The 25,898-nt window shown below is 39.1% G+C and overlaps 1 protein-coding gene across 1 annotated transcript in view; it reads right to left on the reverse strand.

Annotated features, from left to right (window-relative positions):
- Window positions 1-2,747: 2,747 nt before the first annotated feature.
- frk (fyn-related Src family tyrosine kinase) overlaps window positions 2,748-25,898 on the reverse strand; it is a 99,364-nt gene continuing 76,213 nt past the window's right edge. The window contains exons 4-8 of the mRNA XM_080192577.1: window positions 21,603-21,771; window positions 19,426-19,584; window positions 11,114-11,295; window positions 9,270-9,435; window positions 2,748-8,941 (exon numbers count right to left, since the gene is read on the reverse strand). Coding sequence (XP_080048703.1) covers window positions 8,727-8,941; window positions 9,270-9,435; window positions 11,114-11,295; window positions 19,426-19,584; window positions 21,603-21,771 — 891 coding nt within the window. The 3' untranslated portion in view covers window positions 2,748-8,726. The remainder of the gene's footprint in view (window positions 8,942-9,269; window positions 9,436-11,113; window positions 11,296-19,425; window positions 19,585-21,602; window positions 21,772-25,898) is intronic.

Consider the following 25,898-nt stretch of genomic DNA (forward strand, 5'->3'; position numbering starts at 1 on the left):
TCCTTTCACAAATTCAAGTTATTCCATTTATATTTGAAGTTTAGCTTGAGTGCTTTCAGGATCATCCTTAAACTCCTCAAGGTTCAAGTGCTGAGCCAATACTTCAATAATCTCTGCTGCGTTAGATTTCATGTCAACCCCTAACTTTTCTGCCACTGCTTTCAAATTAATGTTTGTTAACTGTTGTAACTAACAGATATTCTCTTTCCAGGAATGTCTGTGCAACATTCAACCATGAAAGTAAATGTGAAACTTTGTTTTTTACGCTTTAGAAAATTCCATTTTACAGCCTTTTGGTTTCAATCTCCCAAGAGCTCCCAAATTGTTATGATCCCCATGGAGAGCAATACTTTCAAACATAAACTAGTTTCCCTGCAACCAATAGAAAGAACTTTCCACATTTTAACCATAGAACCATAGAAACCCTACGGTGCAGAAAGACGCCATTCAGCCCATCAAGTCCGCACCAACAATAATCCCACCCAGGCCTCATCCCTGTATTTACCCGCTAATCCCTCTAACCTACGCATCCTGAGACACTAAGGGGCAATTTAGCTGAGCCAATCCACCTAACCCGCACAACTTTGGATTTTAAGTATTTTACTGTAACAAACAGACTACAATCAACAAAGATCAACTGTTACTTAACATGCAACTAATACATCAAACTAAATAAAAGGTACTCCTAAGTTAACTAATTAATCCAATCGAAATGTGGCTTACGAAATATTTTAATATCATGCCTCCCTTCTGGCAGAGATGTAATGTTAGAGGAACTCCAGTTGCTCCCCCAGCTATCGAGCAGACTTATTTCTCCCTTCCATGCCAGGTCAAAACTTCGTGTTTTTTGACTATTGTTCCTGAGTTTGCTGGATCCAATTATCACTAGTAAGGCATATCTCAGTGACACTCCATCTCTTTTATCTTTAAAAGCCACATTTTTTCTTTTCTCTTTCTTCTGAGCAGAGTCCAAACTCTCAACAGCATCTTGCTTGATCAGTAACACAACACACACCTGCAGCTTCTTTGTTTCTGTATCTCCCCAGTGGTTGCCTGTGAAGTCCTATAAAAGCTGTTAAAAGCAGCACCAGACACTTCAACGTTCGAGTTTCCCTGGCAGCCAAATGACTTGGGAGTGTGGAATGAGCTGCCGGATAAAGTGGTATATGCGGGGTCACTTATAACATTTAAGAAAACTTGGACAGGTACATGGATGAGAGGGGTGTGGAGGGATATGGTCCAAGCGCAGGTCAGTGGGACTAGGCAAAAAATGGTTCAGCACAGACAAGAAGGGCCAAAAGGCCTGCTTCTGAGCTGTAAATTTTCTATGGTTCGATAGTTCTATGTCTCCTAACAGAGAGGCATTTCATCATGACTCTACCATCCTGCACTCACCCCAAGCACAGAAAATCTCTCCTGAGGTCAGTGGACCTTCGCATGGTCCTATCTGGGAATCTTCGCAGTGCAATGGGAAAATTACACTCATAAAATGGGGCTTGAAGTCACAACCTTCTGACTCAAAGATGAGTGCTACCAACCGAGTCACACCTGACATCACGGGCAGGATTTTCCATGAAATCCACTGTGAACCAGCCTGCCAGTTGATCTCGTTGTTGTCAATGGGTTTCCCTGTTGAATGCATCCCTCTCCGAAAGGAAACCAACAGTGAGGTTTACCATTGATGGGGCTGTTAGATCCCACTAGCATGAACAGCCAGATAGTTCCTGCCCATGTAATAAGTATATTAACAATGGGGAGAAATGAATGACCCAATATCCATCAAGTGGATAATCAATAATAGATGTGCAATCTCCTTTTACGTTTAACTCATTTTTCTATTATGATTTTCTTATAATGCAGTAAATTAAAAACATGACTTCTCGGTTGGAAAGAAAAGTTCAAAATCCTAAATGCAATGTGCTTGGAGTATGTAGACATTAAGGTTATTATTTTTAAAAAAGCTGAAAAGAGACATGCTGCTATAACCATTTATCTTGCACTCATTGAGACAAATATAAGAACGTCAAATTTAAAATAATCACTACAATTTATACTACAGTGAAAAAGGATACTAATTGGTTGGCAAGTCAACTCTGATTGGCCAAGACATTGCCATGGAGGAGGCAAAAGGGAATGACAGGCTCCTTAAGCTCCCAGTTAATTCAAAAAAGGTTTGAATACATTCCTCATTTGCAGGAAACTAGTCCCTGCATATGAATGTATATCGCTTCCAACAAGCATTAATGAGCCGTGTTACAAGCTTGGCTGATTATCTTAAATCAATTGTTAGTGTAGTTATTAGCACACTCAGGATTGTTCAGGAAATGTTGACCTTTCACAAAATTACATCTAATGAGAGACAACTTATTTGGGTTTTGCAATCACGGGCTGGCTGAGTACAGTCTGTACTCATTTTATTACACACAACCGAAGGAACATACTTTAATCAGTTTGTGATGTATGACCTACGTATGTGGCACCCACACCAGCACTGAAATTCATACATGACATTGCTCAGTTGTGTGGTGGGGGGAATGTTTTTTGAACTAATGGCAACATTTTGTTGGCAGAAAATACCACTCGCATAGTCATTGCAACATGGCACAGCTTTAACCTATCACTCAGTGTTTTGAGGTACTTTTGCATTTCTAGGGAAATTTCTGGTAGACGGGGCACTTTTCAGGCCAAAGATGCCAACGTTGGGTCAATCGGTGAATTTGCATGATACATCGCTGATATTTCAACAATGATTTTTTAAAAACCTCTATATGCGCTTTTATTAAAACTGACATGATAGAAATTCTACAATTTTTTCATTTGATGCAATGTTCATTTCCAGCATAAGTGATAAAGTACTTAGGCTTTATAAACAAAATCATTACAAAAAAGCAATTTTCAACAGCCCATATCCAAGTACAAAGTTTGTTGGCAAACTGCACCCATCACAGACGTGAACAAATAATTCTAAAAAAAACTTCAATATAACATTACACAATATAAAAAGAAAAGACAATATAACATCGTTCTTTGCCATAGCAGTCTGGATTTTAGCCTGGAGATAAGTTCTGGGGGTGAGGGAGGGAACTGTTGCAGGGTTTTGAAGCTCAAAAGACTAGGTTGCCCAAATGTCCTGCACAATTTAACTAGGGCTACTTGAATTTGTTTTTCTATGAAAACTCTGTACATGGCACCCTGATTAACAAGCTGGAACCTGCAAGTGTGGGTAGATGTTTTGGGGGGATTGTGGTTAGTGATTAGCGCGGGAGGCAGTTGCCCAGACTGCAGATGAAGGGTTGCATCATTTTCCAGGGCTTCCCAATCATGAGAGTGAGAATCTGATGGTCATATGTGCTTTACAATTGTTTGGCACGTGTCAGGAGTGGAGGGGGGAATTGGCATCCGATTTTGGTCACAGTCACGAGCACTGAACAGTGTGGCAGCTATCATGTACTAGGTAACTGGTTAGGCTGCGCCAAGCACTCCTGGACCACTGTCGTTGGTATTAAGGTATATTTCATACATTAGGCCCTTCTACTCTATTAAGCTGCCAAGTTTTGAGGCTTGGGAAACACAGTATCCTGTATGTAAAAACAGAATGATTTTTACATTGAAGGCACGTAGTCTCATGTTAATATTTTAATAGCCAACACATTTCCCAGCAGCAAACTGAAAGGGCTGAATGGCCTCCTCCTGCTCCCATTTCTCGACGTATCTTTCCTTTATGTTTGCTCCTTGTTCAAACTCCGCTAAAACCAGAGTTTGGTGCATTTGGTTGCTATTCCAGATGTTTTGCATTTTAACTTCTGACTAATTACCAAACTACTCATGTTTTTGAGAATTAAGACCTAGCTCAAAGGATCCAGAAGGCAAGTGAACACAAAAATAATTTGTCACATAGTTGGGTCAAGTAAATAAATCATAAAAGCATTAAATAATCCAACCCTACATATCACATTTAACTAAAATATTCTTAAATGCATTGAAGAATTTCTTTATATTATAGAAACTAGAGTTTGATATTGCAATGCCCATGTGTTATCTAAACTTCCCTTGCTATTTAAGTGGATTACATTAATCCATTTAAATTGCACAGCTCCACTGAAACAGCTGAGAAAGGAATTTCAAATGAAGATATTAAGTTTTCATACACAGTAGTCCTACAGAATAATCTTAACACTCTAGTTAATTTCAGAACAGATTCTTATGGTAAAATTTAATCATGTAAAATTGTAAGTACCATGTGGTACAATTCATGTATAAAATTGTTTGAATATAAAGTCCTACCTGCAATAAAATAATTTGGTATTCATGGCACAAACAGCTAATTTAGCAATTTTCACTTTTTACAAAAGCATTACTTATAATTTTCATGTAAAATTCCTGATAATATATCATGAGAAAACAGACTAATGCATTATTCAAGCAATTTTGGGCACATGAGAGTACAGTCGTGCTAAACTAATTAGAGGCAGGATAAGTGAAGGATAAGACTGAAGGTCAAGGCCATCAATCATCAAGCAGATCCTTAGTTTAGTAAGAGAGTACATATCGAATCCATTGCTGGTATCTTGCCACAAGGAGGCTTATTTTCCAGTTAATATTGCAACATAGAAAAATAATCAAGAATATTGTTTACAGAGTTCTGTCATGTCCATGGTTGAATTTAGAATATTGGCACATTATAAACATTATTTTCATTCCACATCACTTGTCTGGGGGTAATGATTTAAGGTTGCTTTCAATCAGATTTAAGTCTTCTAATTCCATGAGCATTTTGCTTCAGTGGCTGATTTAGCAATTATTAAAAGATACATGAACATTGAAAGATGAAGCTGTCAGAAAATAGTTGAAGATGTGAGTTAACCCAAAGGGAGAAGTAAGTATAACTTTTGTTTCCAAACTCATACATTCAGAACCACATTCCCTTTTTTGGCATTTGGTAATCTAGCAGTTGCTATTCAACAAAGGCACTTGTATAAACTTTGGACCAGATTTTACTGGTGTGGGACATCTCAAGCTGTGTCCCATTAATTATCCTTACAATTGCACATTTAGTTTTTTTTAAATATTTGTTCACAAAGTTGCTGAAAGTGAGAGCTGATAGTAGCACTGAAATAGGATGGATAAAGGGGAATCAGCTGTAGTGTATTTGGATTTCCAAATGGCAATCCATAATATGTCACATAGGGGTTATTGCAAATGTTAAGAAATTGTGGTGCTGGGGGTAAAATATTAGCTGGGATAGATTAGTAGCAAGCTCATAAAAAACAGAGAATGGAGATAAGTGGATCATTCTGAGGTTGGCAAACTAGTAACTAGTGGGATGCCACAGGGACCAGTTCAAATCACAGGCCTCAACTATTTACAATCTATATTAATGACATGGATGAAGGGACCGATGCATCATGGCCAGATTTGCTGAAAATATAAAGGTGAGTTGGAAATCAAATTATGTGAGGATACAAATAGTCTGAAAGGGATAAAGACACGTTAAATATGTGGCAGAAAAAAATTGGCATATTTAGTATAATGTGGGAAAGTGTGAGGCTATCCACTTTGGCTGGAAGAATAGGAAAACAAAATATTATATAAATGGAGACGGCAGAATTCAATGGTGCAGAGGACAGAAAACCTGAACTTCAGCATGGAGGTGCAGCAAGTAATTAGGGAGGCAAATGGAATGTTGGCCTTTATTGTGAGAGGGCTGGAGTTTTAAAGTAGAGAAGTCTTGCTACAATCTTAGGCATAACTTATGAGGCTACACTTAAATTATTGGCTAGAATTTTGGTCTCCTATTTAAGCAGAGATGTATCTATACTGAGGATGTTCAGAAAAGGTTCATTAGGTTGATTCCTGGAATGAAAATGTTGTCTTATGAAGAATTGTTGAGTAAGTTGGTCCTCTCCTTACTGAAGTTAAGAAGAACGAGAGGCACTACTATTGAAACATATAAGGTTCTGGGGAGGGTGGGGGTATTGGCTTGATAGGGTAGATACTGAAAGGAAGTTTCCCTTCAAGGGGGAATCTAGAACTGGGGCACAGTTTCAGAGATTTTCTATTTAAGATCAAGGTGAGGAGGAATTTCCATTAAGGGTGCTAACCTTTGAAATTTTCTACTTGAAAGAGCATTAGAGACTGAGTTAATGATTAGTTTGTAGGTTGAACTATAGTTCCTCCTGAACTATAGGAAATCAAAGATTATGAGGAAAGGCAGGAAGTGGAGTTGATGCCAAGATCAGATCAGCCACGATCTTACTGAATACTGGAGAAGGCTCAATGAGCATTCTGACCCACACCTGCTCCCATTTCTTATGCTGTTAGGTGCAAAAACTGGGCTTCTGGGAGCTTAGTGAACCACTGCACAACAGCATATCTCCTGAAACAATAAGACTGAAGAATTGAGAAATAAATACAGGGAAGAGTGAGACAGAAGATGAGTTAGAGTGGATGAACTTGATGTCAAATTATATAAACAGAGGGAAAGCAGGAATCTTTGCAAGACAGACAAAATGAAGGAAAAGCAAGAACAAGTGTAAACATTTAAAATTCCACTTTTCAAAAATCTCCAACAATTCACAGAAACTAAAAGCAATAATAGGACATTCTGCTCTTCAAGCCAGTTCCGCCATTCATTATGATCATGGCTAATCATCAAATTTAACATCCTGATCACAATTTAAAAGAATGCCTAGAAAAGACAGTCTAATGATAATGATTGACAGTCATTATCAGTTACCTTGTCATTAAAAGCGCGCTTATCCTGTTAATTGCGAGCTTTAAATTTCTGTAGCACTTTAGTTAATAATTAATATACAAATAGAACCATTTCATGGGACGGTTAAAGGTGAGTACATTTTCACGAACCTAATGGTGGAATGTGGACAAGTTATCCAGCAACTAGCAGTGAGTCCCTACTCACAGGGCATCTCTTCCCCTTCACAAGTTGCTAGTCAATGTTGCGCATTAATAATAGCACGCATTATTCAGACGTTATCTTATCAGCAAAGTCTGGCCCAATAATTTCATTTAAAATTCAGCACGAATTTCTACAGTATATCTGCTGTAAAGTTGGTAATACTGCTCTTTGGTTCTAAATGTTAAAACCAGCCTCCAAACATTAAAGTGTTGTGGAAATGATTCTCCGGCAAAGCACTCTGAAAATGGTAGATAATTTTTTAAAAAGCTGAGTACTCACATTCAGCTGTACAAGGTCAGGCAAACAATTACCAGATATTTCCTAGGTTAGTCACAGATTTAGGACTAATCTGAGCCCTAAATCAAACGTCATGAATTGGGATTAGTGTGGATTGTAATATCTCTACATCTTAATGCACCAACTGGAATAGTCCAAGGTTCAAGTCATTTTCTTGGACAAAATTTACAAAGCATATGATCAGTTGCAGCTTAATTTTCATCAATTATATCTAGCTTTATATACATCTCAATTCCTAGCAGCACAATAAAAATAAATTGAATTCTGTATCCACATAGAATGTAAAATTATGTACACATTGTGAAAGTATCATTATGACTATATGGAATGGAATGTAGTGAGATTTGATTTTGATCACAAAGTAGGTTGCTGAGAATGTGCTCCAGTGCTTTGGTCCTGTGAGTATAGTTCTATATTTGTAGATTTTGTGTTTATTGAAAGAGACAAGTAAGTTTAGCAAGTTACAAAAAAATACATTGATGAGTGAGAAATAAATGCCAAAGGGCCTGACATTATTTTCTATTTCTGTGACAGCCATTTATCTAGCTCGAATATTTATAGAACTAATGTAAGAATCTCAGGGGGACAGTAAGGAGAGAAAAGAACAAAAGCTGACAACTATCATTTGAATACAGCTAGGCACAACTGGTGTAATACATTACATATAATGTGAATTATGTAGTATCATCGTTGCATACAAAAGTTACTCCTATTTTCTTACATATTCTGAAGAAAATAGAGGTAAAGCTGAATTTTGGTTGGGGTACAAATCGGGTAAGACTGGATTGGTCACCTGTCATGTAGCCCCACTCGACTTTCCGCTGTATTCCTCTAATTTAGATACTGATGTCAGAATGGGATGCTACAGGAGCATTTCATCCCCAGCAAAAAAAAACACACATATATGACAACCAATATATTTATCATCCTTTGTCTATCTGTTCTGAAGGCACTGCCTCACATAAAAGTGCAGCTTTATGTCCAAGGGACACTTTCATCCAACTGGTCACTGTCTTGCACATTAACTATCAGTATTAACGAGGCTATTTGAACTCGGGCAACATCACAGCCAACCCCAATCCTGTTCTGATCCAACATCCGTACATAACCTTTCCAGCCAGAATTCAAATTGATCAATTCTCCCTAGCCTTGGAACAGTTAAGATCTTTGAATAACAACAGCCTCTTCATCTGCTTCCAATGATGCCACACCAGGCATTTTCAGTCTACACACATTGTATAAAATCATGTTCAGATTAAGGTCAGTAACATGGAATTAGCTGCAGCCTTTGTGTTCATGTGTGAACTTACGGCTAAACTACTGGGATTAATTATACTTGTGCATTCAGCAATAAATTAAAATGAACCTAGTATGTATGTATGTATACACCAGTCCTAAATTGATTAATAGCTGAACGTACATTATATAATTTAACTGCTGGGATAAATTATAAGAAGTATCAGGATGTGAACGTTAAATCAATTCTGATTGTAACAGGGATAAACTATGTACATTAGCTAACAAAAATATTAGCATCTGTGTAGGCTGTAAGATCAGTCTCAAAGAAGTCCTCCAGCTTCCACTGCAGTGTTTCAAATGTTGGCCGTTCAAAATCTTTGTCTTTCCAGCAGTCTAACATGATTTCGTACAATGCTGGGGGGCATTCTGTGGGACATGGCATTCGGTATCCTCTCCCCAATTCCTGGATAACTTGGTAATTTGTCATCCCTAAAAAAAGAAAGCCAACATGTTATGTTTTCGTTCCTATACATTCATGATACCAAAAGAAAACTCTTCAAAAAGGTCCCTTAACAATTCAGTCTAATGCATCACTAAACTGTCATTTCCCAAAGATACCTGCCATTTGCATTTAATCTGTCCTCAGTAATATTATGCATTTCTGATAAAACTGTCATTTGCCTGAACTATAATGATAAATACCCATACAAGCTGTACCTCAGCTTCTAACTCTGGTACTGGCTTTCCACAGCTTAAGTAGACAAATGAAACACTAGTAACTATGGGATTCTAAACATGCCTGATGTAATGAACTAACCTGGATAAGGCATCTTTCCAAAAGTGATTATTTCATACAGCAGTATCCCAAAGGACCAAACATCAGATTTGATGCTGAACTTATTTGAATGGATGGCTTCAGGTGCTGTCCATTTTACCGGAAATCTTGTTCCTTCCTTAGCTTCATAAACATTTTCATCATCAGTCTAATGGTGTTAAAAAGGTTATAATTAAAGACAGCTTGAATGACATAGTCACAATTCCTTCAGGAAAATAATGGGTATACATTTAAATTCAAACCACTTTTAAAACAAGCCATTAGCCATAAATACAAACCCAAGTCTAACTGCAAAACAATTCACAAGCCCTGCAAGTGGTAACTTTCTAAGTTTCATTTTTAAACTGCTCTCTTTTATTCCCATACTTCACATTAGGTAGTTATCACACCCCCAGAAAACCTGTGCACCAACAATTGCTTTTTGTATTTGTGAAATGAGTTTCAATAAGCTCACATTTCATGATTTCATAAGGATGTTATTCAAAATTGAAAGTTACATCAACTGCAGGAGTCTGAGAACAGCAGTGAAGTAGCTCAACCAGATGTTGTTTTAAACTACATATTGATATCATTTCAATTGACAGATCTAAGACTAACACCCCAATCTCAGATGTTAACTCTTAAAGAAAAAGTTGACAGATCATTGATTTCTTTGGTTTTCTTTAACTCCACTGTTAAGTGCAGGGAATATAACTTCTTGTTTGAAGTGGGGCATGAAAACTTAAGAAAATAAAGACCAAACTATATCAATCCTTGAAAATAACTCTTTTACTCCAGAGTGATATTGCGGAACCCACAATACATTTCAATCTGCTTCAAGTCTTTATTAATCTGCATTACAGCCATTAGGGTAAAGCAATAAGTAGTTAAGCCATGGTCCACAAAGGACAACTTCTTCCATTACAGAGAGAGAGATAAATGAATAAAATTGAAAGTTTATTTATTAGTGTCATAAGTAGACTTACATTCACACTGCGATCAAGTTACTATGAAAATCCCATAGTCGTTACACTTCTAGCACCTGTTCGGGTACACTGAGGGAGAATTTAGCATGGCTAATGCACCCAACCAGTACATTTTTTGGACTTTGGCAGGAAACCAGAGCACTTGGACGAAACTCATGCAGACACAGGGAGAACGTGCAGACTCCTCACAGGCAGTGACCTAAGCCAGGAATTAAACTGGTGCTGTAAGACAGCAGTGCTAACCACTGTGCCACCGTACAGCCCTTATATGTAACTTGAGGGTTACCACTCCATAAGTACGGGGCACATCAAGGAGGAGAGTTACCAGGAATGACCATAGCCAGTGAGGGATTTGAACCTGTACCGTTGAAATCATTTTGCACTGTACTTTATCCACCTACCCAACTCAGCTAACCAAACTTACTTTGGTGAAATGAACATGTCAAAATAAAGGTTAGGAAATTAGGAAATTGCCAAGAAATTAAGACAGCAAAACAGTAACGCTAAATTTAATACTACTTAAAAAGACAATCATTTTGATGGCAATATTAAATCAAGCAAAATGCTATAGTAATTTATATTTAAACTCAACTTGTCCCATCTTACCACTTTCATATAAAACCAAAATATTTCCAAATATTGCCTAATCTCATATATGTGCCATCACCTTTATTGTTACCTGGTTAAAATCTAGCTAAACTGATCACTCACTTTAATCCCAATTCTCTTAGTGCCTAGGCTGATAACCATTCCACTATTTTTATTTAAAAAGTACTGAATTGACCAAATGCAGAACAGGCTATGTCCCATTAAATCTTTAACAGAACAATTACACCAATGGAAAATAATTATTAGTCTTACAATAAAAACTCGGGCAAGTCCAAAATCAGCTACTTTACAGATGTTGTTCTCTCCAACCAACACATTCCTGGCAGCTAAATCCCGGTGGATATAATTCTGAACTTCTAGATATGCCATTCCTGATGCCACCTGTGCAGACATTTCCAGCAGGTCATTTATGGTCAAAGCCACGCCCTGGTTTTCTGTTGAAATTAATACATTTTGTAAATGTTAAAATTTGAAAGTTATTTCCATCATTCAAAAAACTTGTAATCTGGTAAAATATAACTAAAGAAAAGTCAGTTTGAGCCTCACTTCACTGAGGTAGTAATGATAGCAGCAAATTCCAATGTATGATTTATTGAAAATGGGAATAAACCCACAGCTTCAGAATATTTATTTTGTTAAACTCAAAACAAATGAAGAAATTTGCATTTAGCATCCAGAATTACCATAGAAAGAACCACAGAAACCCTACAGTGCAGAAAGAGGCTATTCAGCCCATCAGGTCTGTACCGACAACAATCCCACCCAGGCCCTATCTCCGTATCCCTACATATTTACCCGCTAATCCCTCTAACCTACGCATCCCAGGACACTAAGGGGCAATTTAGCATGGCCAATCAACGTACCCGCACATCTTTGGACTGTAGGAGGAAACCGGAGCAGCCGGAGGAAACCCACGCAGACACGGGGAGAATGTGCAAACACCACACAGACAGTGACCCGAGCTGGGAATCGAATCCAGGTCCTGCTGGGTTCTGCATGTAATGATTCTGTTTTATGGCAGGAAAGTCCCAAGCGATTTATGCCATGCCACAATTTCCTGGAACATATGCGCTGCTCTGGTAAATACTTAACTGAACCTTAGTTGAAGGTTAACTGTAAAGTCAATCACAATTGCCAACTTGTTGAATTTAAACCATTTTGACCACCACTGCCACTTAAGATTGTTGTAGAATGAAGCAGACGAGCTCAGGACATTTGACAAAACCACAGGAATAAGAATAAGCATGAGCAATTTGGTTTTGAAATGCAAAATGCTTCCCATTATTTGAATTAACCAACTCACATGGCAAGTCCATATTAGATTAACAACCCCCATACATATATTTTTAAAATTGACATGATATTGGAAAAATACACAATATTGTGCAACAATATATAACATTTATAATCTTGCTCAACAATGGTGTTAACAAACATGTATTAAATTATTTCAGAAAAAGATACATATATCTTTACAAATTGAGTGAAAACGAACACATAATCATTGCTAAAATGGTCAGAAACAATTCAAATTAGAATCAGTTTGCTGCTCCCCTAGTGAACCAAGGCTGTGTTGCACCTTATAGATCCTTCAAAGGCCAGATGGGGTCACATTGGACTTGGTACTGGGTAATGAACCAGGCCAAGTGTTAGATTTGTTTCTGGGAGAGCACTTTGGAGACAGTGACCACGATTTGGTGTCTTCCATTATTGCAATGGAGAGGGATAAGGTCACACGGCAGGGCAAGGTTTATAATTGAGGCAGGGGTAATTATGATGCAATTAGACAAGAATTAGGGAGCAGAAACTGTCAGGTAAAGACACAACTGAAAAGTGGTGCTTGTTCAAGAAACAAATACTGTGTGTCCTTGATAGCTGTGTCCCTGTCAGACACAAAGGAAATGGCCGAGTGAGGGAACCATGATTCACAAAGGAGGTTGAATGTCTTGTCAAGTGGAAAAAGGAAGCGTATGTAAGGATGAGAAAACAAGGTTCAGTTGGGTCGCTTGAGGGTTACAAGGTAGCTAGGAATGAGTTTTAAAAAGGGCTTAGGAGAGCTAGGAGGGGGCATGAGAAATCCTTGGCGGGTCAGATCAAGGAAAACCCCAAGGCTTTTTACTCTGATGTGAGAAATAAAAGAATGACCAGGGTGAGGTTAGGGCCAGTCAAGGATAGTAGTGGGAACTTGTGCATGGAGTCAGAAGAGTTGGTGATGCGTTGAATGAATACTTTTCTTCAGTGTTTACTAAGGAGAGGGGCCATGTTTTTTGACGATGAAAGTGTGATACAGGCTGATAGGATGGAGGAGGTAGATGTTCTCAGGGAAGATGTATCTCGAATTTTGAAAACCTGAGGGTCAATAAGTCCCCTGGGCCAGATGGGATACATTCTAGGATACTTTGGGAGGCAAGGGATGAGACTGCAGAGTCTTTAGCTTTGATCTTTGGTCCTCACTGTCCACAGGGATAATGCCAGAGGACTGGAGAGTGGCGAATGTTGTTCTTCTCTTCAAGAAAGGAAATAGGAATGACCCTGGTAATTATAGACCAGTTAGCCATACTTTGGTAGTTGATAAGTTAATGGAAAAGGTCCTGAGGGATAGAATTTATGACCATTTGGAAAGATGCAGCTTAATCTGGGATAGTCAGCACAGATTCATGAGGGATAAGTCTTGCCTCATAAATTTGATTGAATTCTTTGAGGAGGTAACTAAGTGTTTAGATGAAGGTAGAGCAGTTGATGTCATATACATGGATTTTAGTAAGGCATTTGATAAAGTTCCCCATGGTAGGCTCATGAAGAAAGTAAAGAGGTGTGGGATAAAACAAAACTTGGCCAATTGGATAAGTAACTGGCTATCTCATAGAAGACAGAGGGTGGTGGTAAAGGGAAAATTTTCAGACTGGAGGCCAGTTACCAGTGGTGTACCACAGAGATCAGTGCTGGGTCCTTTGCCATTTGTGATTTCTTTCAATGACTTAGGAGAGGGGGCTGAAGGGTGGGTTAGTAAATTTACTGATGACACCAAGGTTGGTAGAATAGTGGGTGAGGTGGAGGGCTGCTGTAGGCTGCAAAGAGACATTGATAGGATGCAGAGCTGGGCCGAAACATGGCAGATGGAGTTTAACCCTGATAAGTGCAAGGTGATTCACTTTGGTAGGACAAACTTGAATGCAGATTACAGGGTCAACAGCAGGGTTCTGTGGAATGTGGAGGAACAGAGAGATCTTGAGGTTCATATCCACAGATCTCTGAAGGTTTCCACCCAAGTGGATAGAACCATGAAGGCGGCTTAAATATGTCTGTGTTTATTAACGGGGGTTTGAGTTTAAGAGTTGTGGGGTTATGCTGCAACTATATAGGACCTTGGTGAGACCACATTTGGAATATTGTGTGCAGTTGTGGTCACCTCACTATAAGAAGGATGTGGAAGCATTGGAGAGAGTGCAGAGGAGATTTACCAGGATGCTGCCTGGTTTGGAGGGTAGGTCTTATGAGGGAAGGTTAGGGGAGCTGGGGCTTTTCTCTTTAGAGCGGAGGAGGATGAAAGGCGACTTAATAGAAGTTTATAAGATGATGAGGGGAATAGATAGAGTGGACGTTCAGAGACTATTTCCTCGGGTGAATGTAGCTGTTACTAGGGGGCATAACTATAGGGTTCATGGGATGTCCAAGGTGAATTTTTTACTCAGAGCATGGTTGGGGTGTGGAATACACTGCCTGCTGCGATAGTGGAGTCAGACACTTTAGGAACTTTCAAGTGGTTATTGGATAGGCACATGGAGCACACCAGAATGATAGGCAGTGAGATAGCTTGATCTTGGTTTCGGACAGAGCTCAGCATAACATCGAGGGCCGAAGGGCCTGTACTGTGCTGTACTGTTCTATGTTTCAATGTTCTATGTAAAAACACAGTTCTCTCTGGCTGACACTGACCAATAGGTGTGGGAGCCAGGGTTGTTAAGCAGACAACTGGTACACAACAGCCAGGAACTCAACTTACAAGCTTGAATCAAAAAGACACAAGGTCACTGAAGAACGGCACAGACAATGGAAGGAATCTGTTTACATCAGAGTCCATCCAGCCCAAGTGTTGCAGTGTCCCATCTGCTCAGAAGCCGGCAGATCAAGGATTAGCCTCTTCAGTCACCAATGACGGAACAGATTGCTACAGAGATCCCACGATCTTCACTTGCAAAGAATACACTTAACCGTAATCCCACATCATCCCAGTGAATAAAACTTGAAGTAATTTTCATTCATTTGAAATCACCAGATACAAAGAGCAGTTGTCTAAACGTGAGTCGGGAGTATGGTTTCCATTTTGGATATCATGGCAGCCTAAATATTTAGTTAGTATTGTATTTAATATTTAAGAAAATGATCACATTTAAGCAAATGACTGCTTCAAAAAGTAAAAAATGCTCAACTTCTATGGTGCAAGTGCCACAATGTACACATGGCTTTTGTGCAAGAAATTTGCCATGGATTGATTTAACAGGTAAATGGCTTTAGTCAATGGCTACCATATAAATATACCAAGGTGGAATAATAGAACATGAGAATGCATAACAGCACTGCACAGGATCGGGCCCTTTGTCTATAATGTTGTGCCAAACATAACGCCAAATTAAACAAATCCTTTCTGCCTTATATTGGTCTATAGCCCTCTATTCCTTGCATGTGCATGAACTTATCTAAAAGCTCCTTAAACGCTACCATTGTATCTGCCCCCACCACCATCAATGGCAGCACGTTCCAGGCATCTACCCCTCTGTGTAAAAACTTGACCGTCACAGCTCACTTGAACTTTCTCCCATTCACCTTAAGTGCTAGTATTAGACATTTCAGTTCTGGGAAAAAGATTCTGACTGTAAACCCTATCTATGCTTCATCATAACACATAAAATCTTGCACACAATAACACATTTTAAAAATGAATCAGGATTCTTGTGTTAGATGGCTTTGTCTTATGTGGCAAAGGTAAGCTTTTCCACCTTGTCCTGCTCAACCTGTCTACAGCCTTTAACAAGGTTGACCACAATATCCTCCTCTTACACCTCTCCACTATCATCCAACTGTTTGGGACTGTTCTCACATGGTTCCATTCTTATCTATCTAATCATAGCAAGAGTATAATTTCTCTTCTTGCTCCTATATCATTTCTGCAGTGTCCAAAATTGATCTATTCTTGATCCCTTTCTTTTCTTCATCCAGAATCTGTCTCTTGATGATATCATCCAATATTCTAATTATACAATCAGCAATTGTAATAAACATTTTATAAATTCATGTCAGAACTGTACAATTAGTATACAATTACAGCATTAGTTTTACACACACTGATGACATGCAGCTTTACGTCACCACCAACTCTCTCGACTCCTCCACAGTTGCTAATCTGGCATCTAGTTCTGGATTAGCAGAAACTTCTTACAATTACTTATCAGGAAAATTGAAGCCATTGTTCTTAATCCCTGCTCCAAACTCCACTTCTGAACTACTGACTTCATCCATCTTCTTGACAACAGTCTGAGATTAAACCAGTTTATTTGCAACCTTGATATTACATTTGACTGAAGTGAGCTTTCTGCCATATTCATGCCATCACTGGAGCCATCTATTTCCACCTACATAATACTGCTTGACTTTGCTTATCTTCACTTATCCATTGCTGAAACTCAAATTCATGCCTTTAGTACCTCTGGACTTGACTATTCCAATACATTCCTGCCTACTCTCGCACAATCTACACTTCATAAACTTGAGGTCATCTAAAACTTTTCTCCATGTGTCTTAAGCCACACCAAGTCTGTTTACCTGTCAACATTGCACTTTCTGAACGACACCGATCTCCAAACAAGCATTGTCTTATCTTTTTAAAAATCTCCTCCCTTGCTTCAAGTTTCATTCTGGCCACATCTCTCCCTGATTGATGTTGTCTACATGGATTTCAGTAAGGCCTTTGACAAGGTTCCTCACAGCTGACTAATGCAGAAGGTGAAGTCACATGGGTTCAGAGGTGAGCTGGGTGGTTCGACCGTAGAAAGCAGAGGGTAACAGTGAAGGGTGCATTTCTGAATGGAGGTGTTCCTCATGGATCAGTGCTGGGACCTTTGCTGTTTGTAAAGTATATATATGTGGAAAATGTAACTGGTTTAATGAGTAAATTTGTGAACGACACAAAGGTTGGTGGATTTGCGGATAGTGATGAGGACCATCAGAGGATACAGCAGGATATAGAACGGTTAGAGATTTGGGCGGAGAGATGGCAGATGGAGTTTAATCCAGACAAATGTGAGGTAATGCATTTTGGAAGGTCGAATACAGATACGAAATATACAGTAAATGGTTGAACCCTTGAGTATTGATAGGGGCAAAGGTACACAGGTACTGAAAGTGGCAACGCAGGTGGAGAAGGTAGTCAAGAAGGCATACAGCATGCATCGGCTGGGACACTGAGTTTAAAAATTGGCAAGTCATGTTGCAGCTTTACAGAACCTTAGTTTGGCCGCACTTGAAATATAGTGTTCAATTCTGGTCGCAACACTACCAGAAGGATGTGGAGGCTTTGGAGAGGACACAGAAAAGATTTACTAGGATGTTGCCTGGTATGGAGGGTGTTAGCTATGAGCAGAGATTGGAGAAACTTGGTTTGTTCTCACTGGAGTGACGGAGGTTAAGGGGGCAACCTGATAGAAGTCTATAGATTATGAGGGGCATGGACAGAGTGGATAGTCAGAAGCTTTTCCCCAGGGTGGAAGAGTCAATTATTAGGGGGCATAAGTTTAAGGTTTGAGGGGGAAGGTTTAAAGGAGATGTATGAAGCAAGTTTTGTTTTACACAGAGGTTGGTGGGTGTCTGAAACTCACTGTTGGGGGAGGTCGTGGAAGCAGATACAATGGTGACTTTTAAAGGGCATCTTGACAAATACATGGATAGGATGGGAATAGAGGGATACAGGCCCTGAAAGGTTCAGTCAGGCAGCACAGTTGACACAGGCTTGGAGGGCCGAAGGGCCTATTCCTGTGCTGTAATTTTCTTTGTTCTTTCTTTTATGTCAGTAATCTCCTCATCTCCCCAGCCTCACAACCCTCTGAAATATCTGCATTGCTCTAATTCTAGCTTCTTCAGCATCATCAATTTTAAGTGCTTGATCACTGGTGGCCATACCTTCAGTTGCATTGACCCTAAGCTCTTGAACTCCTTCCCTTTGCTTCTCTATCTCGCTTTCCTCCTTTAAGATATTCCATGAACCAAGCTTCTTGGATGAAGTTTGTGGTCATCTAACTTAATAACCCCTCATGTGGCTGGGGGGTAAAATTTTACTTCATAATGGGACACTTTATTACATTAAAGGCACCACGCAAAAATAAGTTGTTGCGTATTTAAGTTCCACAAATGAACATTACTGTTCAACTGTGGTCAGGCACTCTTATGTAAAACTTCCTTTTGACCCAAATGAGGGTGGCATATTTAACTTCACACTTGATCAGGATTTCACAGGAAAATGAAAGTGATGTAAACATATAATACAGAATCGTGAACTAAATATTACTAGGGAGTGCAATTTTTTTAATGCGAATCTCTATAAATAAATGCTTTTGTAAGTGTGTAAATATCCTTCACTACCTAGTTTCTAGATATAAATGATGCACAATGCAATCTACCGAGTCATCTGGAGGCAGCAGCCATTTCATTTTTGAATGTACCTAACCATCATCGAGTAACTTAGAGAAAATGGTCTGTAAAATGATATATGGAACATGCCAGCACCAGACAACAATGTTTCCTGAACTGAACACCAAGTCATAGTAAAACTTGATTCAGCAAGCAGTAACTTCAAACATTTCATCTCATTAAAAGCAGTTGAGAAAAAATGATTGTGACGTTCCAAACCCAAATTGGAAACCAAGTAATTCATGTGACATTATGATCAATTCTGAACATTAAAATATACTCTACAGTAGGTTGAAGCTAAATGCTACCTCTCACAAGTTGCCAGTCTATCAGGCAAGTCTCAGATACATAAACATGTTTTCGAAGGACTTTGCAGGAATTTATCTTTGACTAAAATTGAAAACTACTTTTATTGTAATTATTTTTATATCATCAGCTTCAGATAGTCACGACAATTTAAAAACATCCAAAATAAGTAAAACACAGCTAAAGAGCCTTAAGTTTTCTTTATTAAAAGATTTTGTACCTTAACAAAATTATTGACCATATATTCATTTTAAAAGCACCACAAAAAGATGCTGTCAACATCATTTCAATCCATTGTAAAAAAAAGCTTCTGGTCATCAACATAACCAAATAAAATGGCAGCATCCAGTGATATGCTCATGGCATGAAAGAGCATAAGCTCTTTCAAAATGGCCACCAGGATAGACACTCTCATCTACATAGCAAGGGAACAGGTAGAAAGTGCTAATCTTCTACTGATCCTTTCCTTTCGGAATTAATTGCAAAGTCCTTATTTTCTTGATGAATTATTGTTGTACACTGTTGCAGTCTCTTGCTGAGCTAAAGCCCAGCTGATCGTGGAATGTTACTATACTTACTGTGTAAGTAATCGAGCAAGCTCCCATTTTTCATCAGTTCAGTAATAATGTAAATTGGTTCTTCTACAGTGCAGACAGCATACAGCTGAATAAGCTTGGGATGTCTCAACCTCTTCATTATTTGTGCTTCTCTGAGGAAGTCTTCTTTGGCCATTGCACCTAAAAATGGGCGTAAAAAACAAACTTAATTATGCACTCTGATCCAGTGACATTCACAATTAAATCTAACAGGACAGCCATAATTCATATATAAGGAGTTAATAGCATTATTCTGATGTGGCCCAAAATTTTCAAATTTCTGTTCCATGTCAGCCTGGTTCAATGATTGCATTTTCACCTTTGAGTCAAAAGTTACTGAATACAAGTCCCATTCCAGAACTTGAGCCCATAACCTAGGCTGATTGAGCATGCAGTACTGATGGAGTGCTCGTGCTGCCTAAGTGTATGATAGGCAAGTATGTGGTAGTATAACTAAGGAATGTAACTTTAAAATCCCACATGATCTGAACTAGAAATTATGTTTTTTGCATGTGCTTTCACCTATGTCCTTCTCCAACATATTGAAGACTGGTATAGAATCATAGAACCCTACAGTGCAGAAAGAGGCCCTTCGGCCCATCGAGTCTGCACCGAACACAATCCCACCCAGGCCCTACCCCCATATCCCGACATATTATACCCACTAATCCCTCTAACCTACACACTGGACACTAAGGGGCAATTTCTTAGCATGGCCAATCAACCTAACCAGCACATCTTTAGACTGTGGGAGGAAACCGGAGCACCCGGAGGAAACCCACGCAGACACGAGGAGAATGTGCAAGCTCCACACAGACAGTGAGCTGAGCCGGGAATCAAACCCAGGAACCTGAAGCAGCAGTGCTAACCACTGTGCTACCGTGCACAGTGAGAAATGTAATCACTGAATTACAGAATGGTTACAACACAGAAGTGGCCACTTGACCCACACAATTCATTGCAAGTCCCTGAGAAAACAATTTAGCTCAGACCCACTCCCTCATCCTTTTCTCATAGCCCCATAATTTTCTTCACTGCAAGTGCTTATCCAATTCCCTTTTGAAAGCCATGACTGACTCCGCCACACTCACAGGAAGCACATTCCTGATCATAATCAGTGCTTAAAAGTTCTTCCCTCATGGCACCTTTAGGTTTTTCTGTCAATCACTTTACATCTGGTTCTCTAATTCCCAACCCTTCTGTTATCAGAAATGATTTCTCTCTACCTACTCCATCTAGACTGCTTATCATTTTGGACACATATCAATTTTTTTCTTGAATTTTCTCAGGAAAACAACTCCAATGTTTCCCATTTATCCAGGGATGGATTCCCTCAACCATGGAACCACTCTCATAAATCTTTTCTGCACGCTCTCATGGCAAAACCAAAGTCAAATCCAATTGGTAAGCTCTTTCATTTTACAATAGTAAAGAAACATTCAGAGAAACAGTCAAAGAAAATTCTACTTATTTAGCCCAATTACTTTTCTATCATCAACAATAGGGGAACAAGCAATTAATATCTTGTCCCTGCCCTTTTTGTTACATGAACAATTAATTTTTGTCAGCTCCCCAGTGGGTGGGAATTTTCAGCCCTTCCCATAAGTGGGATCTTTGAGCTGTGTTGAGATTGACCCCTGTTGCAGTCTCCCCAGTAGCATGATGAGCAAACAATGCTACATGCCATAGACCTTGGCATGACCAAAAACCATACCAATGGCCAATGGCAAACTGTCTCCACTCTGGGAAAATTCTGGCCTCTGTTACCGGACGCAAAACAAAGGAATGGGTTTGCTTTTCTTACTAACTGGTATTACCATTTTAATGCCCAAACTTTCATATCCACACATCAAGGGTCTTCTGCTTCACTAATCAGTGTAAAATCTTAGCAAAATGCATTATTTTTCACTTTACTGAACCGAGCAATGTAACTCAATCCATTTGCCCATCCTGCCTGCCTACCTATCAAAGCTTTCAGAATCATCACTATTTTTCATGTCCTCTAAATGTAAACACCATTCATTTACATATTTCCAATCTCATATTTATTTCATCACCATATTTGAATTTGAAACTAGTAGCAATAAACTTTAATTGTTAATTTTAAAAGTTAATTTTGTTAACTTTAATTGTTAGTTTGATTGAAGAAGTGAACGTACCAGTTTTTAGTGTTTTTATTGCAACCTGAGTTCTGTCATTCCAAACACCTTGCCATACTTCTCCAAACGTTCCAGCACCTAATTTCTTTATCAGTTTCAGAGAATTGCGAGGAATTTCCCATTGATCCACAGTGTTGTAGGATAATCCAAAAGTTACTGGTGTTTCAATCTGATAATTTAAAACAGAGTCAAATATTTTATATGTTTCAATATAGCATACAGAGCCAAAAAAAAAAATCCATTAGATTACGGAATAATTAACATAAAGATTCACATATAAAATCTGTAAGAAACTCTTGCCCTGACTTTGGTATAAACACAGAGCGAAGGCAACATTTTATAAGGGATTAAGCTGTGTGGTGGATTTCTCAAAACATAAACTTCATTTCTAATATTCTGGGGAAGCCAAGTGATAAATATTTCTACTGATGGGTTCAAGCATACATACCTGTGCTCTGTTTCTACTGAAATTAGAGTGACCCACAACAAGGTAATAAAATGTGGTGTGGCACAGTGGTGAACACTGCTGCCTCACAGTCGCAGGGATCTGGATTCAATTCCAGCCTCAGGTGACTGTTGACACTCTCCCCATATTTGTGTAGGTTTCCCCGGGGTGCTCCAGTTTCTTCCCACAGTCTAAAGGCGTGCAGATTAGGTAGATTGGCCATGCTAAATTGTCCCTTAGTGCCTCGAGATGTGTATGTTAGATGGATTAGCCATGGTAAATGTGTGGGATTACAGGAATAGACCTGAGGGAGAGGGCCTGGGTGAGATGCCCTTTCGGAGAGTTGGTGCAGATTCAATGGGCCAAATGGCCTCTTCTGGACTTAGAGGTTTGCTGATTCTACAATAACTCACATCTGCTGCTTAAGCACCACATTAAAAGGAAAATCAGAAATAATTTGCATTTATATAGCACTGTTCATAAATTCACAATGCTCTGAAGTCCTCTACTAAAGAAGAAAGCTCCTTTCTATCCACCCTATATGTTCCTCATAATATGTACATTTCGATCACATCCCCCCTCATCCTTCTTTGCTCCAAGGAAAACACACCCGGCCTAAGCAGCCTCTCTTCACAGATGAAATTCTCCAGCTCAGGCAACTTCCTGATGAATCCCCTTTGCACATTTTCTGGTGCACTCACAACCTTCCTATTGTGTGATGACCAGAACTGCACATAATAAATAAGTAGTACTCCTGCTGTGGCCAAACAAGATTTTATACAGTTCCATCATAACCTTCTGGCTCTTGAATTCTATGCCTTGGCTTGTTTCCCAAGAAATACAACCCTCAATTATGCACATCTCTCTTTGTAGTTTAATTCTTAGAATCCAGATATCATTCTAGGTAATCCATATTGCACTTTCTCTAAGGGGAATGTATTCTTCCTATAGTGTGGTGCCCAGAACTGCTCACTCCATGTGGTCCAACCAGGGCCTGTTTAGATGTAGCATGATTTCTAACTCATGTAAGCTAATCCACTAGAGATAAAGGCCAATATTCCACTAGCCTTTTTGATTATTTTCTGAACTTGTCCATGAAGTTTAATGATTTAAGTACCTGGACTCCCAAGTCTCTTTGGGCCTCCATTTTCAAGCTTTTCATCATTTAGAAAGAACTCTTCAATTTTTGCTAATAGTATTTTATAAAGGGCCTTCTTCGAGTCCATGTAAGTAACATTCTTTTTAGGTCTGATCATTTACCTACACTGAATTCATTTTGTCACAGTTTTGACCATTAGCTAATCTAATAACATATTTTTGTAATTTTAAACATTCCTCTGCACTGCTTAAAATGCTGCTAGATTTATGCCCCTGGAAGTCTGGATGTGTGGTTACCAATCCAATCATCCAAGTAGTTAAAGAATACAGTGAATAACTGAGGACCAACACACAGACTTTTGCAGGGCACTTCCTGCTAAATAGAGTACTTCTCCATTATTCCCACTCTGTGGCCAGAAGTTTAAAGGTGGTTACACTGGCGGGATACTCTAGTCCTGCCAATGGTGCATCCCCACTGTGGGTTTCCCAGAGGCAATGGGAAAGACAGGAAATATGAAACATGCCGTGGGGGAGGCCAAAGAGTCCCACACTGAGTGTCTCTTTCCACTTGGCTAGCTTCCTAACCAGGGTCAAATATTTGTCTTTAATTCCATGAACTTCAATTTTTGCTAGTAGTATTTTATGAAGGGCATCATCAAATATCTTCTTTGAGTCTATATAAATAACATCCATAGGTATTTGTTTGTCTATTATTTTTGTCATTATCTTTTACTTTAAATTCCAGCAATTTTGCAAAAGCAGATACAATGCTAACAGGTCTATAATGCTTGTTTTCTTTCTCGCCTTTCTTGAACAGCAAAGTGACATGCATAATTTTCCAATCTAAAAGAATGGTTCCTGAATTGAGGGAGTTTTGCAAGATTATAATTAGGACATTTGCAATGCTCTCACTAGCTTCCTTTAAAATCCTGGGATAGAAACCATCTGGTCCTGGGGATTTACCATTCTTCAGCATCATTATTTCCCTCGTGGAAAATGTGTGAGCTGTTCAAAAGACCATTGACTTCAGCAGAACTGTAAAATCCTGCTGGCAGCAGGGTCTGGAAAATTGCACCCCTAGTTTTTACTTAAATGCACAAAAGCTACCTGCTGTGACTGAATGGCTAGTACTCTTGCTATTATTTTGTTTTTGTTAATTTTGAGGAATTCCAACCCTGATTCAATATTAGTTTCTGAAAATGACATTGCCACACAGCAGCACGCCTTCAGCATTGCACTGGAGTGTCAGTCTGGATTATGCATTCAAATCTCGAGTGTGGAATTTGAATCAATGAACTGTGACTCATAGGCAAGAGCACTAACCAGTCAGCTACAATGGATGGCTTTTGTACATTTAAGTAAAAACTAGGTACAATTTTCCAACCCCTTCTGCTGACAGGATTCTCCAGGCCCACCAAAGTCAATGGTCTTTTGAACAGCTCACGCATTTTCTATCAAATTCCACCCTTGATGTCCAGGAAAGGGCAGGCAATAGAATGAAATGGGAGCAGAGCAGAGGTGACAAGTAGAATGGGAGAAGATTCACATCAAGTACAAAAGTTGACATTGAATCAACAGGCTCAACTGATCAAAGTAATTCTGCATTATTCGTTGATTGCAGTGTTAAAGGAGCTTTCAAAGTAAGTTATTATTTACATTTCCTTGAAGCATTTTAGTACTGTGGCTGACATACAAGTCAAAAATAATCATCTTGAAACTACTTAGCCCACAGCTAAAATAGTGTGTCTAGTTTGGCCATCCTACTGTACGAAGGATGTCAAAGTCACATAGAGGATGCGGAAATGATTTATTAAGATAACAACAGAGGAGGGGGAGTCATAAGGTCAGACAGTAGAAACAGGGCTTCTTTTCATTAGAACAGCAAGATCAAGACGAAATATGATCAAAGTATTCAGAATAATGAAGGTGGCTGCATAAGATAAATAGAGAATAATTATGGCCAGTGGTAATAAGCCAATACCTCAAGCATAACAACAGCAGCTTACATATATACAGCGCTACTACCGATTTCAAACCATCCAAAGGATCTTCATCAGGGTGATTATCTAACAAAATTTGACCATCATGCCACACAGAGAAATGTTAGAGCCAAATTGTTGTCAAAGAGGTGGATTTTACGGAGCATCTTAAAGGAGAAAAGTGAGATTGAAAGGCTTAGAAGTGTAGGGAGAAAATTCTAGAGCTTAAAGCCCCAAACAGCTGAATGTATGGCTACCAGTGGTGGGGTGATTAAAATCAGGGGTGTACAAGAGCTTAGAGTTGAGAAAATGTGAATATTGGAAAACTGTACGGCCGGAGGAGGTTGCAAAGACAGAGAATCCAAGGCCAGATGAAGCAGATTGGAAACAAGTATGAGAATTGTAAAATTGAGACACTGCCATCTAGAAGACAATGTAAGTGTAAGAATGATGGCTGAAAGACTTGGCACATTAGAATATAGGGAGCAGAATGGTTGAGATCAGGTTTCTGGAAGTAAGTGGTGGCAGGCCAGCTGGGAGAGCATTGGACTAATCAAATCTATAAATAACAAGGGCATATGTGAAGGTTGCAGTAGCAGATCAGCTGAGGAAGGAACAAAGATGGGTAATTTTACAGAAATGTAACAGAGGATCAGACTCTGGGAGCTCAGCTCTGGGGCAAACAGGATGCTGAAGATGTGAAGAGTCTGATTCAGGCCCAGAGAGTTTTCTGGGAGAGGGATTGAATTGGTTTGGAAACAAATTTAAGACTAA

This window comes from Carcharhinus amblyrhynchos, chromosome 7, assembly GCF_965287045.1.
Source record: "Carcharhinus amblyrhynchos chromosome 7, sCarAmb.v2.hapA, whole genome shotgun sequence".
Taxonomy (NCBI): Eukaryota; Metazoa; Chordata; class Chondrichthyes; order Carcharhiniformes; family Carcharhinidae; genus Carcharhinus; species Carcharhinus amblyrhynchos.